The sequence below is a fragment of the Magallana gigas genome, chromosome 4 (genome assembly GCF_963853765.1).
Source record: "Magallana gigas chromosome 4, xbMagGiga1.1, whole genome shotgun sequence".
Taxonomy (NCBI): Eukaryota; Metazoa; Mollusca; class Bivalvia; order Ostreida; family Ostreidae; genus Magallana; species Magallana gigas.
The window spans coordinates 26,721,525-26,738,340 of record NC_088856.1 but is presented as its reverse complement, the minus strand read 5'-3'; the positions used below and the strand labels follow the sequence as shown (position 1 = coordinate 26,738,340).

The 16,816-nt window shown below is 31.8% G+C and overlaps 1 protein-coding gene across 1 annotated transcript in view; it reads left to right on the top strand.

Annotated features, from left to right (window-relative positions):
• LOC109618319 (plexin-A2) overlaps positions 1 to 16,816 on the top strand; it is a 32,876-nt gene that overhangs the window by 4,486 nt on the left and 11,574 nt on the right. Inside the window, exons 2-3 of the mRNA XM_066081804.1 lie at positions 13,839 to 14,024; positions 14,865 to 14,987. Coding sequence (XP_065937876.1) covers positions 13,839 to 14,024; positions 14,865 to 14,987 — 309 coding nt within the window. The remainder of the gene's footprint in view (positions 1 to 13,838; positions 14,025 to 14,864; positions 14,988 to 16,816) is intronic.

Sequence of the window (16,816 nt, the reverse complement as noted above, 5' to 3'; positions counted from 1 at the left end):
TGCTCATAAACTTCTCATATTTCTCATGTACTCATTTCTCAAAGTTCCCAGTTTCCATCTTGGAGTGTAATAATTATGTTGAATTGCGAACCCGATTGTTAAATACACCCCCCCCCCCCCCCTTTTAAAAGAATTCGGAATACTAGGACAATCTCATTTCATGTTTCATGGAGTCAGGTGCACAGAACAAGAACCACATCGTCAATAACGGCGATTGTCTACGCCGCATTGTTACCCATTGTACGGATTTTTTTTAATAAAAGAGAGTAAAATATAACCTTTGAAAAAAAATGTTTTATATTGAGTTCAAAATCATGCTTAAATAACTGTATCAAGTTTTTAGTTTGATTAAGTCATTATAGTGAGACTGTTTGGGTTTTTTTTTCAATGTGATTGTTGTTGTTTTGATACATGTAAGAAGGTAACAAGACTTCAAATTGTCGCTAAGTTTAATAAATTTCACAAACGCTATTTCTATTGGTTGGTTGCACCGAGCTCAGCTTGAGCGAGTTTCTGTACTTGTGTACATTACCTGCATACGTGTAAGTAACAGTATATCAAATAAGTGTATTTTAAAAATACATGCACATACATAGTACAGAAGATCAAAGGTGGCAATGTTGCATACATCAACCCGTTAATTGCCAGACTGTCACCTTGATTAAAATTCTTATCCCTCGGTGGTTCGTTTTATATATACATGTAATTATATCCCCGACTGTTTAAGACTTGTTACCTGTAATTAAATCCGAGATGTACGGTTCTAGGATAACACAAAAGTGAAATTTTTGTTTCAAATTCAATTAACGGGTTACAATATTATTTCCCTATAAAAGAAATTATATATGAATTAACCATTAACCATTTACCAAATGTTTCATTTTATTTTTTGAAATCTCTCTCTCTCTCTCTCTCTCTCTCTCTCTCTCTCTCTCTCTCTCTCTCTCTCTCTCTCTCTCTCTCTCTCTCCTCATTATTTGCTTGCTTAAGTACTGCTTTAAAGTACACCAGGGACAAACGGTATCTAGACTACCTACATGTAAAGTGCGGTCAATTTTTGATATGATGGAGATCTATATGTGAAAACATCCTGAAAATTTAACTGCGGTCGCATGAGTACTTTTCGAGATATTTGGGGGAAACCCGATTTCACACCTTCAGAACGATTTTTAATCAAGCCGATTTGGCGCGGGATGAACTGTTTGAGTTTAAACCCATATTTTATTGAACAAAAATGCCGAATTTGGAAACTTGTTAACGTTTGCTTCATGAATTTAGTCAAATGTGTGACACATTTTGCATCACATGTGTATCCTATGTAGCAAATTGACAATCAATCAAGGCACTGTTGTTATAAGAAATATTTTTTGAAATATTTTTTTGTAAAAGGTAACGTGGGGGGGGGGGGGGGTCTATTCCTCGTATGAGACATAAAATTCAGGCACGTAGCATCGGGGGGGGGGGGGGGGGCTTGCATTTACCATGTTTACATATAAAAAATTGAATTATCATGGAGCCCCCCCCCCCCCCACTTTTTGGGGGAGTATGTAAGTATTAATTAAGGAAATTAAGAGTGAAATCGAAGTTACAGATATATACCACGCCAGCTCCCGCCCCCCCCCCCCACGAATAAGGATATTTAAGATTTCAATTTCCCCTTTATTTTTTTGCTTGCTTGTCAAGATTTTTTGGATGAGTCTGAGATGTAATTTCAGGCAGGTAGCATCCTTTTTGAATTGTGGGGGGGGGGGGGGCAATCAAAAACGATGCTACCTGCCCGATATTACATCAATATTGCCCGATTATTCATTTTAATATTGATTTCGGACTATCAACAATCAAAATAGCATGCACATTTTAACAAACAATTGAGGAATTATTAATGGATCAAGGCGAAATTTAAGTCCAAGATGGCCGCATGATGAAGTTTGTCTCGTAACTTCTTTGAAAATACGATAATGGAATTTTATTTTACACTTATTTACATCCTTTGTCAAGATATGTTAAAGTTTCTTTCAGTTTTAATAATGATTCGGTGTTAGTATAACAATTTAATTTAAGCTATTTGGTGTTAAATTGCTGACTATAGCGCTCGGAAGAAAGGTGTTCTTTATTGGACAAGAAATTAAGACCAGGGACGTAATTACTTCCGAAATTATTACTTCATTATTACTTGATTGCATTTTTTAAACAAGGTTTAAATTGCTGAATTGTGAGTTTTGTCATTTTTTAAATGATAAGATAAGTAACAATTAAGGCATATTTTGAACATTAGTTTGTTTTTGATAGTCTCATGCATGATTCTTTAACCACTGATTGACGGACTATACCCGTGTATTAGCTAATGAATGCTTATTTTACACAGTCTAATTTAATTTATGTTTTAGCTGATAATAATTGAGTAGCTAATTATACACAAATCAATTTACCAGTCTAGAGGTGTGAAACCTCCTCTTTGTTCTCCAGACTCGTGTACCATGTGTATACATACCCCAGACACACACGTGTCTGGAGCAGTAGCTTCGTTAGTTTACCGGTGACATCGTCTCGGGTCATTCGTGTGTGAAGGGAGATTATGTAATCAGCAACTGAATAATGAACATCAATCTGTCCATGCAAGCATTTAAGATATCGTAATCATCGGTAAAAAAGGCGACGAGAATATCCAAAATCCCTAAAAAGAAACTTGATTGTGCCAAAATAATTACGGATACAAATTTCTAAATCTACAATACTTAAAATAACTAGATACGTCAAAACATCAGAGCTCTATCAATTTTTTGTAATTTTTTACTGCAAAATGGTATTTATTTTGTAAAGCTTTTTAAGGTAATTCCCTTCCTGTTGATCTCGTAACCTCTTTTCCGCATGTTGAATAAGCAAATTAATCAAATAATGTTAAATATGTCGCCTTAACTATAATTATATTATGTAAGTAGAACAAATAATTTTCAATAATATCAAACTGATAGCATTCATGCCGTAAATACTCCATTTCATAGATCTTTATTTGTGATGCTGAATTAGTAAATATATTATTCACCAATTCCTATATATTTGCTTTGTATATCTGTTTGTATTTTTTGTATTCATGTCGTTTTGTATGTACATGTATATCGAGAAGGTCATTGTGTACACATCACAAGTCAGTGGATTTTGTCTAGATTTTTGTTTTCTCTCAACTTGATTAGCTAGTGATTAATTTTGCTCTAAATTATAAATTATTAATTATGAAGAAATTTTGGGGAAAAATCAGCGCCGCGAACGTGATTTGATCCCACGCTAGTACTATAGTGCTACTTACACCGCCCTCCGCGCAGCCACTGCGCCACTCCCGCTTTAGTTGAAAAGGCTTTTATTTTAAAAATAAGGTAAGGCTATCTTATTAAAAAGGAAATAAACTGAAATTCGAAGCTAATTTTTTCTTCGGAATAATATATTCTTAAAAATATAGAGTATTTCACCCCTTGTTATGATTCTTTATTCAAAACTTGAATAATTACATTTCGATGTTTTATAGTACATGTACTACCAGGGTCATTTATGTATATATATGTAGCACCGGTGCTATGGACACGGAATGCACCGATCCAGCTTTGGGGAGGGGGGGGGGGTGGGTTCGGAGTGACAATTTAGTTTGCCAGGGGGTCAGAGGCATATTTTCGATATTTCTTTAAATATATTTAAATTTTCAAGGGGGTCCGTCCTGTCAATGATACGCGTTTTGTCACTGCCGGTTTAGATTTACTTTTGATACTCAGCTTAGCATTAGCTTTGAAATTCATGATCATTTATACGTTCTAATTAGAAACCAATGATATTTTTTCATTATAGCCGTAGCACTTGTTCATGTCTTGAAAATGATGCTCAAAATCACGCATGTATTGCATTTAACTTGGATTTACACGAAATAATTTAATTGAATGATCAGCCCAAGTTTGTGGGATCCCGTTTAATACAGGTTAAGAAGCCCGATAATTAACAGTGTTTTAAAACTTACGCACACTTGTATTGATTGGCAAAATGTGAATATAATAATCTTCGTTTCGGGATAGCATTGTAACGGGATTAGCAAAACCAGGCACGTTGGTGTCTCAATGGCAAAACAACTACCATTTACTTAAAATGATATATGTCGCATTGATCCACGTAAATATCTTATGCCAAAAGCTATCTGATTAATTAATTAAATAATTCATTAATATTGCTAGTAACGATTAAAGTTAACAAAATTGGTTAATAATGTTAACATTCACGTAATAAAAACTGTGTTTGTTTCGTGGAGACGGAAGACCTTAATGATAAGACAGTGTTCGGTGAAAACTTTCTCGCTTCTGAACTTCCAGTAAAAAAAAAATAAGAACCTTAAAATTGGATGAAAAACACTCCAAAATTAATCTAAAGATTCACAATTCACTCCTTGTATGTGCCAAATTTCCATTTTATCATGCAACTTGATAAACTGGTTCACAGTTTCCAAAACTCGGAAGTGGAGTGAAGAAAAACGAGGGGAATAATTTTGTTATCATGAGCAGTAAGTACATGTTTGTTCTTATTTATTTTCTTCACCCAATTTTAGCCCCAAGCGAGTTCACCTGTGTCACGTGTTTCTGTTCAATCTGGTTTCTGCTCGCACGTGTCTTACACGTGTATATCTCCATTCTTTGTAGAACAATAGGGTGCTAATTAATATACACAGACTGACACCTGTAGATACTGCCATGTAAATTTGTAGATGCTTTAGGACAATAGGATAGTTATTAGGTATACACAGAATGTGTCTCCTTGGTCAGTTGACTTATCTATAAGGAATTCATAATGAACACAACAAAGACTTTTGATGCTACATGTAAAGCTTATTTGTATTTGACATCAACACAATATTTAAAAGTTATTAAAAAGATATTATAAATGAAATGAATGTGCAAGTAATAAAATGTTGAAAAAGTATATTATCATATATAGTCAATGTAATACAAATCATTGCATTCCTAAAACTATATGCATTGATCTAAATTGATAACGTTTAAATACAGTTTTGTTACTATACTTGTATTGTTTTCATTTTAAGGAAATATTTATAAGTAATATGAACAGAACCATATTTTAATTTTGTCATTAGTACAATTGGCAACATTTTAAAAAACATTATATAGTCTGGCATCATGTCTATTATAGACTGTGCACTGTTGTATTCTCTCATGGGGGGGGGGGGGGGTGGGGGGGGGGAGTGAAGACTTTTGTTAGGAACCGTTTCTATTGTTATAGTCAAATTATTTTACTACTCCTATTACAAAGTAAACTCATATATCAACTTAGGAGTGAAGACTTTTGTCAGGAACCGTTTCTATTGTTATAGTCAAATTATTTTACTACTCCTATTACAAAGTAAACTCATATATCAACTTATATTCTTCGAATAATATTAATTATACATGTGTATAAAATTTTTCTTTTTCTTTTTAAAATAAAAGTTTTCTTCTGAGACTGTAATCTAAGTTCATTTCAGAAGAAATTGGAATGTGTCCTCTACATGTATTTCATCTACAGAGTTTTCATGTGCACTCAGTCTAGACAAGTTCACCCTGAAATGGTGCAGTCTCTATTTTCAGGGGTAGTACCCCACATCGAAATTGTGCTATTGTTGATCTAGCTAACAATATGTTTAGGAATGTTCATTGAGATGTATAATTTTCTAGGCAAGAATTTTCCTTTGATAGTTTTTATGTTCTTAATTTAGGAGTATTTAATGTGGATATCCATTTGCCATCTTAGTTCATGTTCTAACTGCTGTTTACTGATATGAGTTAATATATACATGAAGTACATGGGGGCATATTTCCATAGGCTGCCAGTATATCTACATCATCTAGAATAGACATTGTGGTTTTATGAATAGTCCTTGTTACACTACTACATGTACATTTTAATAAGTGTATTGTCAAACAACAATATTCATGTACATGATATACCATATGACTGCCCAGAAAGACAACAACTTCAGTAAATAATGAGTAACATAAATACAAGGCTTTTAGTTACTAAAACATCTTGTCAATGAATAGAAGAAGTCGATCAGAAATAATTAAGTACTACATGTAGGTAACTGCAAGTTAAAAATCAGAATTAATCCTTTAAAACCTATGGCCAAAAATTTTCAGAGAATCGAGAGAAAGAAAACAAACCCGGTATATATAATCATGTTCATATTAATTAACTTTGAAACAAACCGAAATCATTCATTAGGGGAGAGAGAGAGAGTTGTTGAACATTAGGGTTCACTGGTTAAAAATACATGTATGTATTCAGAGCTTTATTTAAGCTCATTGAGCAGAGTATTAGGACTAATATTCTATGTCTGTCTGTCGGTATGAATGAATGAGGTGATGGGTTTATAAATGTAGGAATGAATGTGTTCATGTATATGCTAAACAACAAGTTAATTTATCATCATATGACAAAAGTCAAGCTTAATATTTATTATCCAATTATCCTTTGTTTTGTATACAAATATATCAATAACATATCACTCTGTAAACTGGTAAATTATACTACATACTATATTATACTATATTCTATGATTATTTTATAACACCACTTCTTGACTTTTTATTTTGGAGAGGGTTTATATAGGCTTTGCCTGTTGCCTAATCCATTTGATTACTCAATAAAATATGCTTAAATTAGAGTATTAGGAAAAATTTAATATGAAACATAACTATTGAATAAACATTTAAGTGTTTATAGTATAACCTCACAATATCCATAAAAGTACCACTGAGACCAACATAATACAACTGCATAATAAATAAATGTTATTTAAGAAATTAATGGGTTCCAGCTTCTGATCTGCCATTCAGTAGATATTTTAAAACAATCTTGACTAATAAATGTCAGTCATATAATAATGATTCCAATATAAGTCGATCAGATGAGCAAATCTAATGTTTTGAGGCTGTATGATCGAGCTATAATTTTTGAGAACCTTAAATTTATCACTATTATGGGACCCAGTTCATTTAACAGGCATGGGACAATTACTTTTTCATAAAGGAAAAGCATGGGACAAAAACTTCCTTAGGTACCCGTGGGATGAACACTTCTTTAAAAATGAGTTACAATTCTCAACTCAAGAGGAACAATTAATATCTTTAAACATATTTCATTTTAAAAAAAATAATCATTTAGGAGGGAGTTACTCTCATTATTATCCAAAACTGTGTGACTTGCTCTCTTTAACTTACACTAAAATTCTATGAAAAGATGAAATTAGAAAGCTTATGCAATTCTGAGAAAAAATATGCATCATATTGCCAATTCCATTGAGGTCTAAGAAAAATATAGCCATTTAAGTGAACCTACCATTTCCCCACTCCTCTATTTAACACAGATTCATGGGGCTCTCCTTTAGTAAAACATATTAACTTAATCTTTTAGACATCAATTGTTGTTCAACCTCCTTGAATAAGAAACCTTATTCAGTACTACATACATCTACATAATATTACCATGATAAAAGCATCAAATCACTTAGAAATACTCTTACATGTATTACACTCCCCCTATTTTGATTGTCATAAAAAGCATTTATAGTTTGAAATATTTTACCTAATATTATGAAATTTGTGGCAATTTTCTAGGGTCATTTCTTACACATATTTGAAATAATCATCACTGATGCTCAGAAATTGCTCTTTTTTTGGTAAATGGATGATTTGTAGCATTTTTATTCACAACTAGACATGCCATCCTGCATGTGTTTTTTTTTTTTCATGAAAATGGAAGTTTAACAATCATATTTAGTGAATATCTTATCTATTCTGGTTTCTAGTCTCCTTTTGATAAACCATATGCATGCTAAAACAGTAGGACCTGCAAGTATGATATGCCTACCTTTAATTTAAATAAAATTCAAACACACCAGGGTAGCTGGAGATGGATAAGAATTTCATGAAAAATGTTCAATTTTTACATGTATTTCTACATTTTTGACGCATATATACAATAAAAGGGTAAAAATATGTTGATTCTTGTTCGATTCAATAGAAGTACCATAAATATAGTAGCTAGATGTTATTTGAAGGTCAAGTGTACCTTTACATATCATACATGTATATGCGTAATAAAAGAAGAGAGATGATTTTTTAACTAATGTAAAAACATCTTAAATATCACTTTTGCACAGGATACATACACTTGGGTTTTTAAGGTTGATACTATGATAACTACATTTGTTTACATGTAATTACTACATTTGAAAGAGACATATTCTTATAAAAAAAAAATGGGTATTTATAATTAGTCAGGTTTCTTAATGTTATTTCATAAAACCAGAGAGCAACTTCACTGCAGATTTATAAATTTAATGATTAAATTGATAAAAACTGTTTTTATCGCTTATCTCAGTAATTAACTTAAGCCTATAAATTGTCATCAGGATAGGAAATTCCAACTTTCTGGGTAGGCCAAATTTTACTCAAGTGGTGGCCATTCTACACATGTAACCGAAGAGGGAGTATTTATGAACTCTCCTTCTGTATGCATATAAAAATAATTGTTTACATTGTACCTTTTGTAATTAAGTCTCCCAAAAGAAGTTTGGAGACATTGTTTTTGAAAGCGGTTTCTTCTTTTTCTTCTTTCTTGCCTTTGAACTTGTCCATCGCGTTTCTCAGAGATGGTTGAACAGAGTTGTACACAACTCAAGGATGTGATAGGCCTGCATACCCTGTTTTAAATTTTGAATTTATTGTTTTTAAATTGGGGTTGGGCAACCATAGTTTTGGGGGGTCAAATAGGGGTGGGGTCTAACATTGAATCCTTAGGGAAAAATTATACACTATATTGTAAATGGTTATAACTTGAAAACCGTTAAAGATATTGACATGGATTTTTCAAATGCTAAATATATTGAGTGTTAATTATGGTCAATACATGGTACATTATAGATATGATCTCTGGGGACTATATATATTCCCCAACCCCCAGGTTAATGGGAAATTACTTAATATTTGAAAAACCGTGACTCCTCACCCTTAAACCATAAATATTCTTGTTCCTTGTGTAATGGGGCATCATATGGTATATACCGGTAGGTTATGGCCATATGGGGGTGGTTCCGTCTACCCCTGACACAGGAAGTGCCCTAATTCAAATATCTCATTAAATTCCTATGAGATCCCCAACCCCAGACTACTTATATTCTTGTCATTTGTGTTAAGGGGCATCAAATGGTATGTAGGTTATGGGCCCTGGGGGTTTTCCTGACCCCCATTGAACAGGAAGTGCCCAAATATCTCAAAAATGGTTGAGATCCCCACCCCTAAACTAAATATATTCTTGTTCCTTGTGTCAAGGAGCATCAAATAGTATATAGGTCATGGGCCCCAAGGGTGGTCATGACCCCCCTCCCCCCCCCCCCCCTTTGAACAGGAAGTGCCCAAATATCTTGAAAATAGTCGAGATCCCCGCCCATTAATCATATATTTTCTTGTTCCTTGGGTCATGCCGGTTCACCTGATGTACAGTATCAAATCAAATCATATCAATCAATCAAAATTTTAAACAAAAATGAGTCTCCTTGCAGCAGTGAAAAGTAAGAGTTTATGGGTTTACATAAACAGAAGTATTTTCATTAATATTCAATAGAATTGGTAATTTTTGGTATTTATTTTCTCAGAATTTGTTAAATCTTATTGTTATAAGCTCTATTAAGTCATTTCAAGAAGAATATGTTATCGATAGTACATATAATTTAGCACATGTAATTCATTAGATGGATATAATGACATTATCTAATAAATTAATACATTGGTTTTTTGAATACTAGTATTGCTTTTACTAGACTATATGATCAGACAATTGAATCATAAGAGTTTGTGGGTTTACATAAACAGAAATACTTTTATTAATATTCAATAGAATTGGTAATTCTTGGTATTTATTTTCTCAGAATTTGTTAGATCTTATTGTTATAAGCTCTATTAAGTCATTTCAAGAAGAATATGTTATTGATGGTACATATAATTTAGCACGTGTAATTCATTAGATGGATATAATGACATTATCTAATAAATTAATACATTGGTTGTTTGAATATTGCTTTTACTAGACTATATGATCAGACAATTGAATCATAAGTGTTTAGTTAACCCCAACATACAATCAATCAAGATGATATATTTAGAGGACTTTTTATCCTCTGGGATAAAATATCCCAACATGGTGATTCATAGGATTTTAAATCCTATAAAAGCCTTTTAGAGGATTATTTATCCTATAAACACCAATGATGGGAGAAAAAATCCCACGGGAGTTTATATCCCACAAAGATTTTTTTCTCCCATGGGATTTTAGTGGGGTTTGAGATGGGATGAAAAATCCCACCAAAATCCCATGGGATTTTGATATTTGAGAGACAATTACAAGAAAACTAGAGCAATATGTACATTCATGCTGACATGATAGGATCAAAGGAAAATGTCCCACCAAGATATATAAACAAAAGTAAGCTATGTCCAATGGAAATGGTAGCTAAAAGCCCGGACTTTGTCATGTCCGGACTTAAATGTCGCACTGTTTAACATGTATCATTTCGACTGGGCCCTGCACATATTTTTATAGTGCGTTAAAGGGACATGGTCACGATTTTGGTCTAAAATTATTTTTCCGATTTAAATGTTTACACTGCTTTAGTAAGACATTTTTTACAGGCAACGAAAATTTGTCATTCGTTGAGATAAAAGCGAGCTACAGAGCTTGCAATTCTTTGCTTCGTAATCTTTTGAATTTTAGGGGGATGTAAGGTCGTCTTTTCCATTAGAGAAGAAAAATGTAAACATTTCTTGAACTGGCTTGTTTCCAAAACTTTCTAAAACTGTTGTCAAAAGATACAAAAGCAATAAATATGACGTTCACCATATTGTTTTGTATGCAATTTTGCATACAAGGGCAGAACAATGCATTTTTAATCATTTTAAACTGCGCAGCTACAAAATTAAATTCAAGATTTAAAAATCTGTTAAAATATGAAAGAAGGTCATTAGTGTGTATTCTACAATCATTTGTTGAGAAAAAGGTCAAAGCTTGCTTATTTATGCTATTCCATAAAAATTAACAAGTTTTAGCGCTGAACTAATTGCATATAAAAAGCACGAAGCTTTACAACATAGGAGGGGTCATCCGACATTCGTAATTTTGTATAGTAAATCGAGGACGGGCATTCATTTCAAAGACTTTGTTTACTGTCAGCCTAACAGTACAAACTTGTGGAAAACACAAAATACGCATTATACATTTAGAAAGCTCCTGTGAAAGTAAGAAGTTTGTACTACATTAGGCTGGTACCTAAAAAATCAAAAACGTATGAAAATTTCAAGGTTTTTCCTATAGCAAGCGAAAGCTATAACCTGCGTGACCCATGTTTGAACCCACGCATGGAATAAATTATTTCAAACAATCACGTGGGTTCTATCCAGGTAGATGTTTGTCAAATGTGCTCACTGTAAAACATCGCTTTCCATCAACTTTGTATGATCAGGAATGTTAGTTTGATCACTATGGTAATATGCAACTTCAAAGCTTTATTCGATTTTTTTAGACGTAAAATACTACTAATGCATAAAGTATAATTCAGCAAACGCGCCAATCGATCCACCAACTTAACAATGTTGATTTAAATTTCTCCTCCCTCTGATTTAAATAGACACAATTCAAGTAGGTTCGGTTCGATTTTTCCGGATTTAGATTATTAATAGGCATTTAAAATCCTCAATTTTTTAAACTGTATGCTAATTTTGGTGAATTTAAGCGTGCATATAAATCGGAAGTATCCATCAGTGCTTAACTATTACGAGAAAAAAAGCAATTTGTTGATATTTTCTACATAAAAACGGCACTGATAAAGGGCCAATTCTCTATAGCTTAAGTGCACTTGTTCTTTATAGTATCAAACTAAGTATATTGACCTAACTCTGCTGGCATAAATTTTTTATGAGGTCAATGATCAAAATTTTAAGATACGGTGTCTTTTATAGTTTTTAAGCATTTTTCAATTTTGTTGTAGTGTGTGCCATACGATTATCTAAATGAAAATGCGAGATAAAACCAACAGAAAATATGAAAAATTTTGTTCACTTACAAATACAATCTTTAATTTATCTTTAAATATTATAGTACTACATAAAATATTTCAGTGAAAACCAAAATCTCAGAAATTTAGTCCAAATTTCCTCTGTTTTGGTAAAAGTCAAAATTTTGATTGAGCCTAATTTGATGAGATAGTAAAAATATCGAATGTTATGTCAAAAATAATTCATTCCATAAATACTTTTTGTTTAGAACAAATTCTACTAATGATATTGAACTTTATAACAATTCGAATTTGAGAACTCAAACCCTGATTAAACAACGTCCTTAATTGAACAATGAGCAGAGAAAAAAAAAACTACTTACACGTGATAAATTTTTTTGCTTAACACTAGTTCCATACCGTGTAGCCGATCACTCGGATATAATTCTAGTAAGTAATGAATTTAACTTCATGATGATATGTGAAAGCTTAGAGCCAATTACATATGTATATGCAAACAATCAAATGCTTTCGTTCGAGATTCACTCGGTATATGAAGGTAGCGACATTGCAGAAAAATACATAATTAAATCAAATAACGCGTTAGTGTGTTATGTACATTTTTTGTTAATGATTTCTACCTTCATAACCCGCATGAATTATCAAAGAAAGCATTTTTCTGTTTATATTTCAATTAACTAATCAAAGAATTGCCAAATCGTCTTATATAGGCATTTCAGTCGAACATCATCATGATATTTCGTGATACCTGTAGCATTTTTAGGTTTCGAAGATTTCGACGAATTCGTATAGATTTTAGTCCTTGCAGTTTTTATAGAGTTGCGAATTACAATAATTAATTTCCGTAACAAATAGAGGGAATTTTACTTATTAAATGGCTATACATACATGTATATGCACATATTGAAAACTGTTTTATATGTTACACGAGTTGATCCAAAAGTAATGTTACTCAATGCACTGCACTTCTTATGGGTGCTGTAATGTACAAAATGGTACATAAGAATTATCTCAATCAAAATTTTAATTCAAAATAAAAAAACAATTATTAAATTTCGTTGAATAATAAATAAGACATGAATGTTTATAACATGACCTGAACGTGACATCGCTGCATCATAAAATTACGTCTTTTTTAAGGTTTTTATTCCATAAAAAAATAATATGGTTCAGAATTTGATAACTCCAAAGTTAAAAGTTGGAATTTCCAAGATTAAAGTTGGAAATTCCAACTTTTAAGTTGGACTTTAAAGAAAAAAATTACAACATGGCGCTAATACGCTTCCGTAATTTGAGGTTGAAGTTAGTATATTTATTTAATTTCACTTTTTTGTGATAGCTCTGAGTGAAAGGAGGCAGATTTGCATAATTTGTAATTTAACAAAATTTAAAGATAACATGCAAACAAAAAAGAAAGTAAACAATACAAATGGATATAATTTAATGCTATGAAAACTGAAAGATTAAATAATTTAATATTTGACATGGGTGACATTGATGAATTTTTCTGTACAAAATGAATAAAACTATTTTGTGTGAGGAAACACAATTTCTATCAAAGGTAACTGATAAAAAATATGGAACATAAATTATAAAGTCGTGTGTTACGTTCCCTTTTTTCTGAACAAACAGAAATGAAAGCATCTACACATATAACCCACTACAAAAATGATTTAACAGAAATTAGATAAGATATTGGTGGTGGTTCTATATGGTTTTTTTTATACTTAGCTTTTATATGTTTCAGAATACTTCAATCGGAAATGATTACTGTGGGGAGTTTGATTTTAATAATCCTATCAATACTCTACTACCGATCGGATCTTTTGATGCGATCAAACTAAATATTACAGCTTCTTCCCTAACTGTGGCTGTAACTTACAAAGGGGACACCGTTGCATTAATTGCAACGCAATCTGGAGAACTGAAAAAGGTAAAACCTCTTAATATATACATGTTTGAGAAAAAAAGACATTTTTTAATACGTCACAAGTCTTACACAAAGTAATTCAGACGTTTGATGAGATTTTACTCCACAGTATTGAAGGCTTAAAAATGCTAAATATAATTAATCAATTCAACATATTATTAACTCTGTCAATGCAAATGGCAATATGCGTATGACTATACATGTAACTGTATCGAAATAACCGCGAAGCGTAGGCGCCTACACAAAGCATACTTTTGACAAGAACTGCACTTATAATAACTAAAACACAATTTTGTAAAGAAAATGTATTTTTTACCTGCACTATCTGTCTACAAATCCGATAATCTGCATCTGTATTCTATCCGTCAAAAATAGAATAAGACTATGTGATTATACCATTTAATTGTGAAAACAAATAACGCGATCAAATCAATTACAAAAAGGGCAGCTGAAAATGAGTTATTATAATTAGTTGTAAAAAGTGAAATTGATACCTATAAACTAACAATCATCTATGCAACGCTGAAAAGAAAAACACATTGACGATATTATTCTTGCCATATACTTTAAAGATTGGGGAAAAAAAATTGTCGATATTTTGATCGTGTTCAAATGCTTTTAAAATATTTCAGGTTTCTGGAAAATTCTCGACATACATATATTTTAGAGTTTATTTTTTAAACTATTTATATAAATACTAGTTCATAATATATCTAAAAGTTTATGTTAAAATTAAATATTACAATTATATAACATTATTTAGGTTTTTTTCGGCAATTTTGAAAAAAATCAAACGAGTGTTGTATAAACCACGAAGTAATATAATCAATTGCTTAATTTCAGATCAGAATTCAAACTGAATCGCAAGCAGAAGAATACGAAACAGTAAATTTAGATGTCGGATTGCCAATTTTAAATATCACGTTTTTTGACAAGAAATATTTATTACTTTTAACCCCCAAAAAGGTAATATCACTGGATAATCTAAACTAAACACTGAAGTACTTTAACTCATAGTGTTACCGAATATCTACTAAATAAACTGTGTTATATATATATATATATATATATATATATATATATATATATATATATATATATATATATATATATATATATATATAAAGCATTGAATAAAACAACACTAAGCATCTTTAAAGTTTCGGATCTAATATATAAATACTAAGCCAGTAAACTAAATATATAAAGCATTAACAATGGCTAACGACAGGAACAATTGATATTCTCTAATTTTCGGTATGACCAGTCTCAGGTGACCTAAAATGCTGAAAATGAGAATAGCGCATGGTTTTGTTTTTTTTTTGTTTTTTATAATTTTGTTTTTGGTCTTGTTTTTGTTACTGTTTGTTAGATTGTTTTTTATGTATTTTTTGGAGAGATGTTGCTTTATTAGTTTTTGAATCTTTTAAAGCTATACACGCTATAATTTGCGTCAATTTTCAATGACGGGGGAAATGTATGTGTTTCATTACTTATAAAAGTTACCTTAAGGTCAAGATCTAGTAAATGAAATGTGTCTACAGGTTTATGAAATTCAAGATATAAATTCTTTTAATGATACTTCATAACAATATCTTTGTTTCATAGGGTGTACCGTGGCTTATATTTTTGGTAGACACGATGAAAAATCATGTTTTAAACTGTCATTTTCAATGAAATATGAAGGAATTGAGGAACAAATTTCGGAGTTTTGTCCATTTTTGACTAATGAAATATATCTAGAATGCCTACACTTTCTCCAAAAACGGAATTAAACAAGCTCTTGACCTCCTCTTTAAAGTGATGTCAAATTGAATATAGGTACCGGGATTACTTTTTCCGTGATTAAATATAAAAGATCAAAATATGGATTTATTTTCTACATAATTCCTTTACAGCCGTAAAATACGGAAAAAGATTCATCAAATCAATTATGACGTCATAATGGTTTTAAGCACCAAAAAGGCAGCGTGGAATCATTTACTGGATCTTGACCTTAAGGATGGTCATTATTATGCTAAATTCGATCACGTAACAAAGATATCAACTTTTAAACAATAAAAAATATTTATTTTCCTGCCAGGAAAGTAATGCCTCCTTTTGAATAACAATCTATCACGTGGTATCGACGGCTAATTTTTAAGCTGACATGAATTCATAAAAGCATTTGTTCGCCATATTAGTTTCGAAAGCTCCTCTACTGCTACTGGGGTATATATACCGGTTGAGAAAGTTACGGTTTATTGCTTCACGATTGGGGCATTCAGGTTGCACGGACTTTTAAATGCATGAACTACACATTGTATTAAAATGTTTGTAATAAACAATAAATGAAATACAAAATATATATATTCTTTGACAGAATTTCCAAGGTATCCGTTTTATTTTGCACAGACAGTGCTGCCTAACTTCGCATGCACATCAAACAAGTGTGTCGTTCATACAGAGTGCATAAAGTCTGCATCTTTTTGAAAACCCCGGCGGCACTACATCCAACACAGTAGCTAAATGATAGTAAACCCAAGAAAGTTACAACGTAACATCGTTTCCATCCATTCCACCAAAAACGCCCCGTTTCTAAAATCCATGCGATCATTGACATCGCTCGATCTGCTACAGTGTGTGGTTTGCGCATGTGCGATGTTATTACGTACACAGGAAAACTGTCTACAATTATCAATGAATTTTTCAAGTATCTGTGCCTGGATTTCAGTCTGTCTTGTTTCGTCGTTTATTGGATATTCCTTGCCAGTGCAGTGGTTGTCATATTATTTTTGTTCAAAAATCATTTCGTC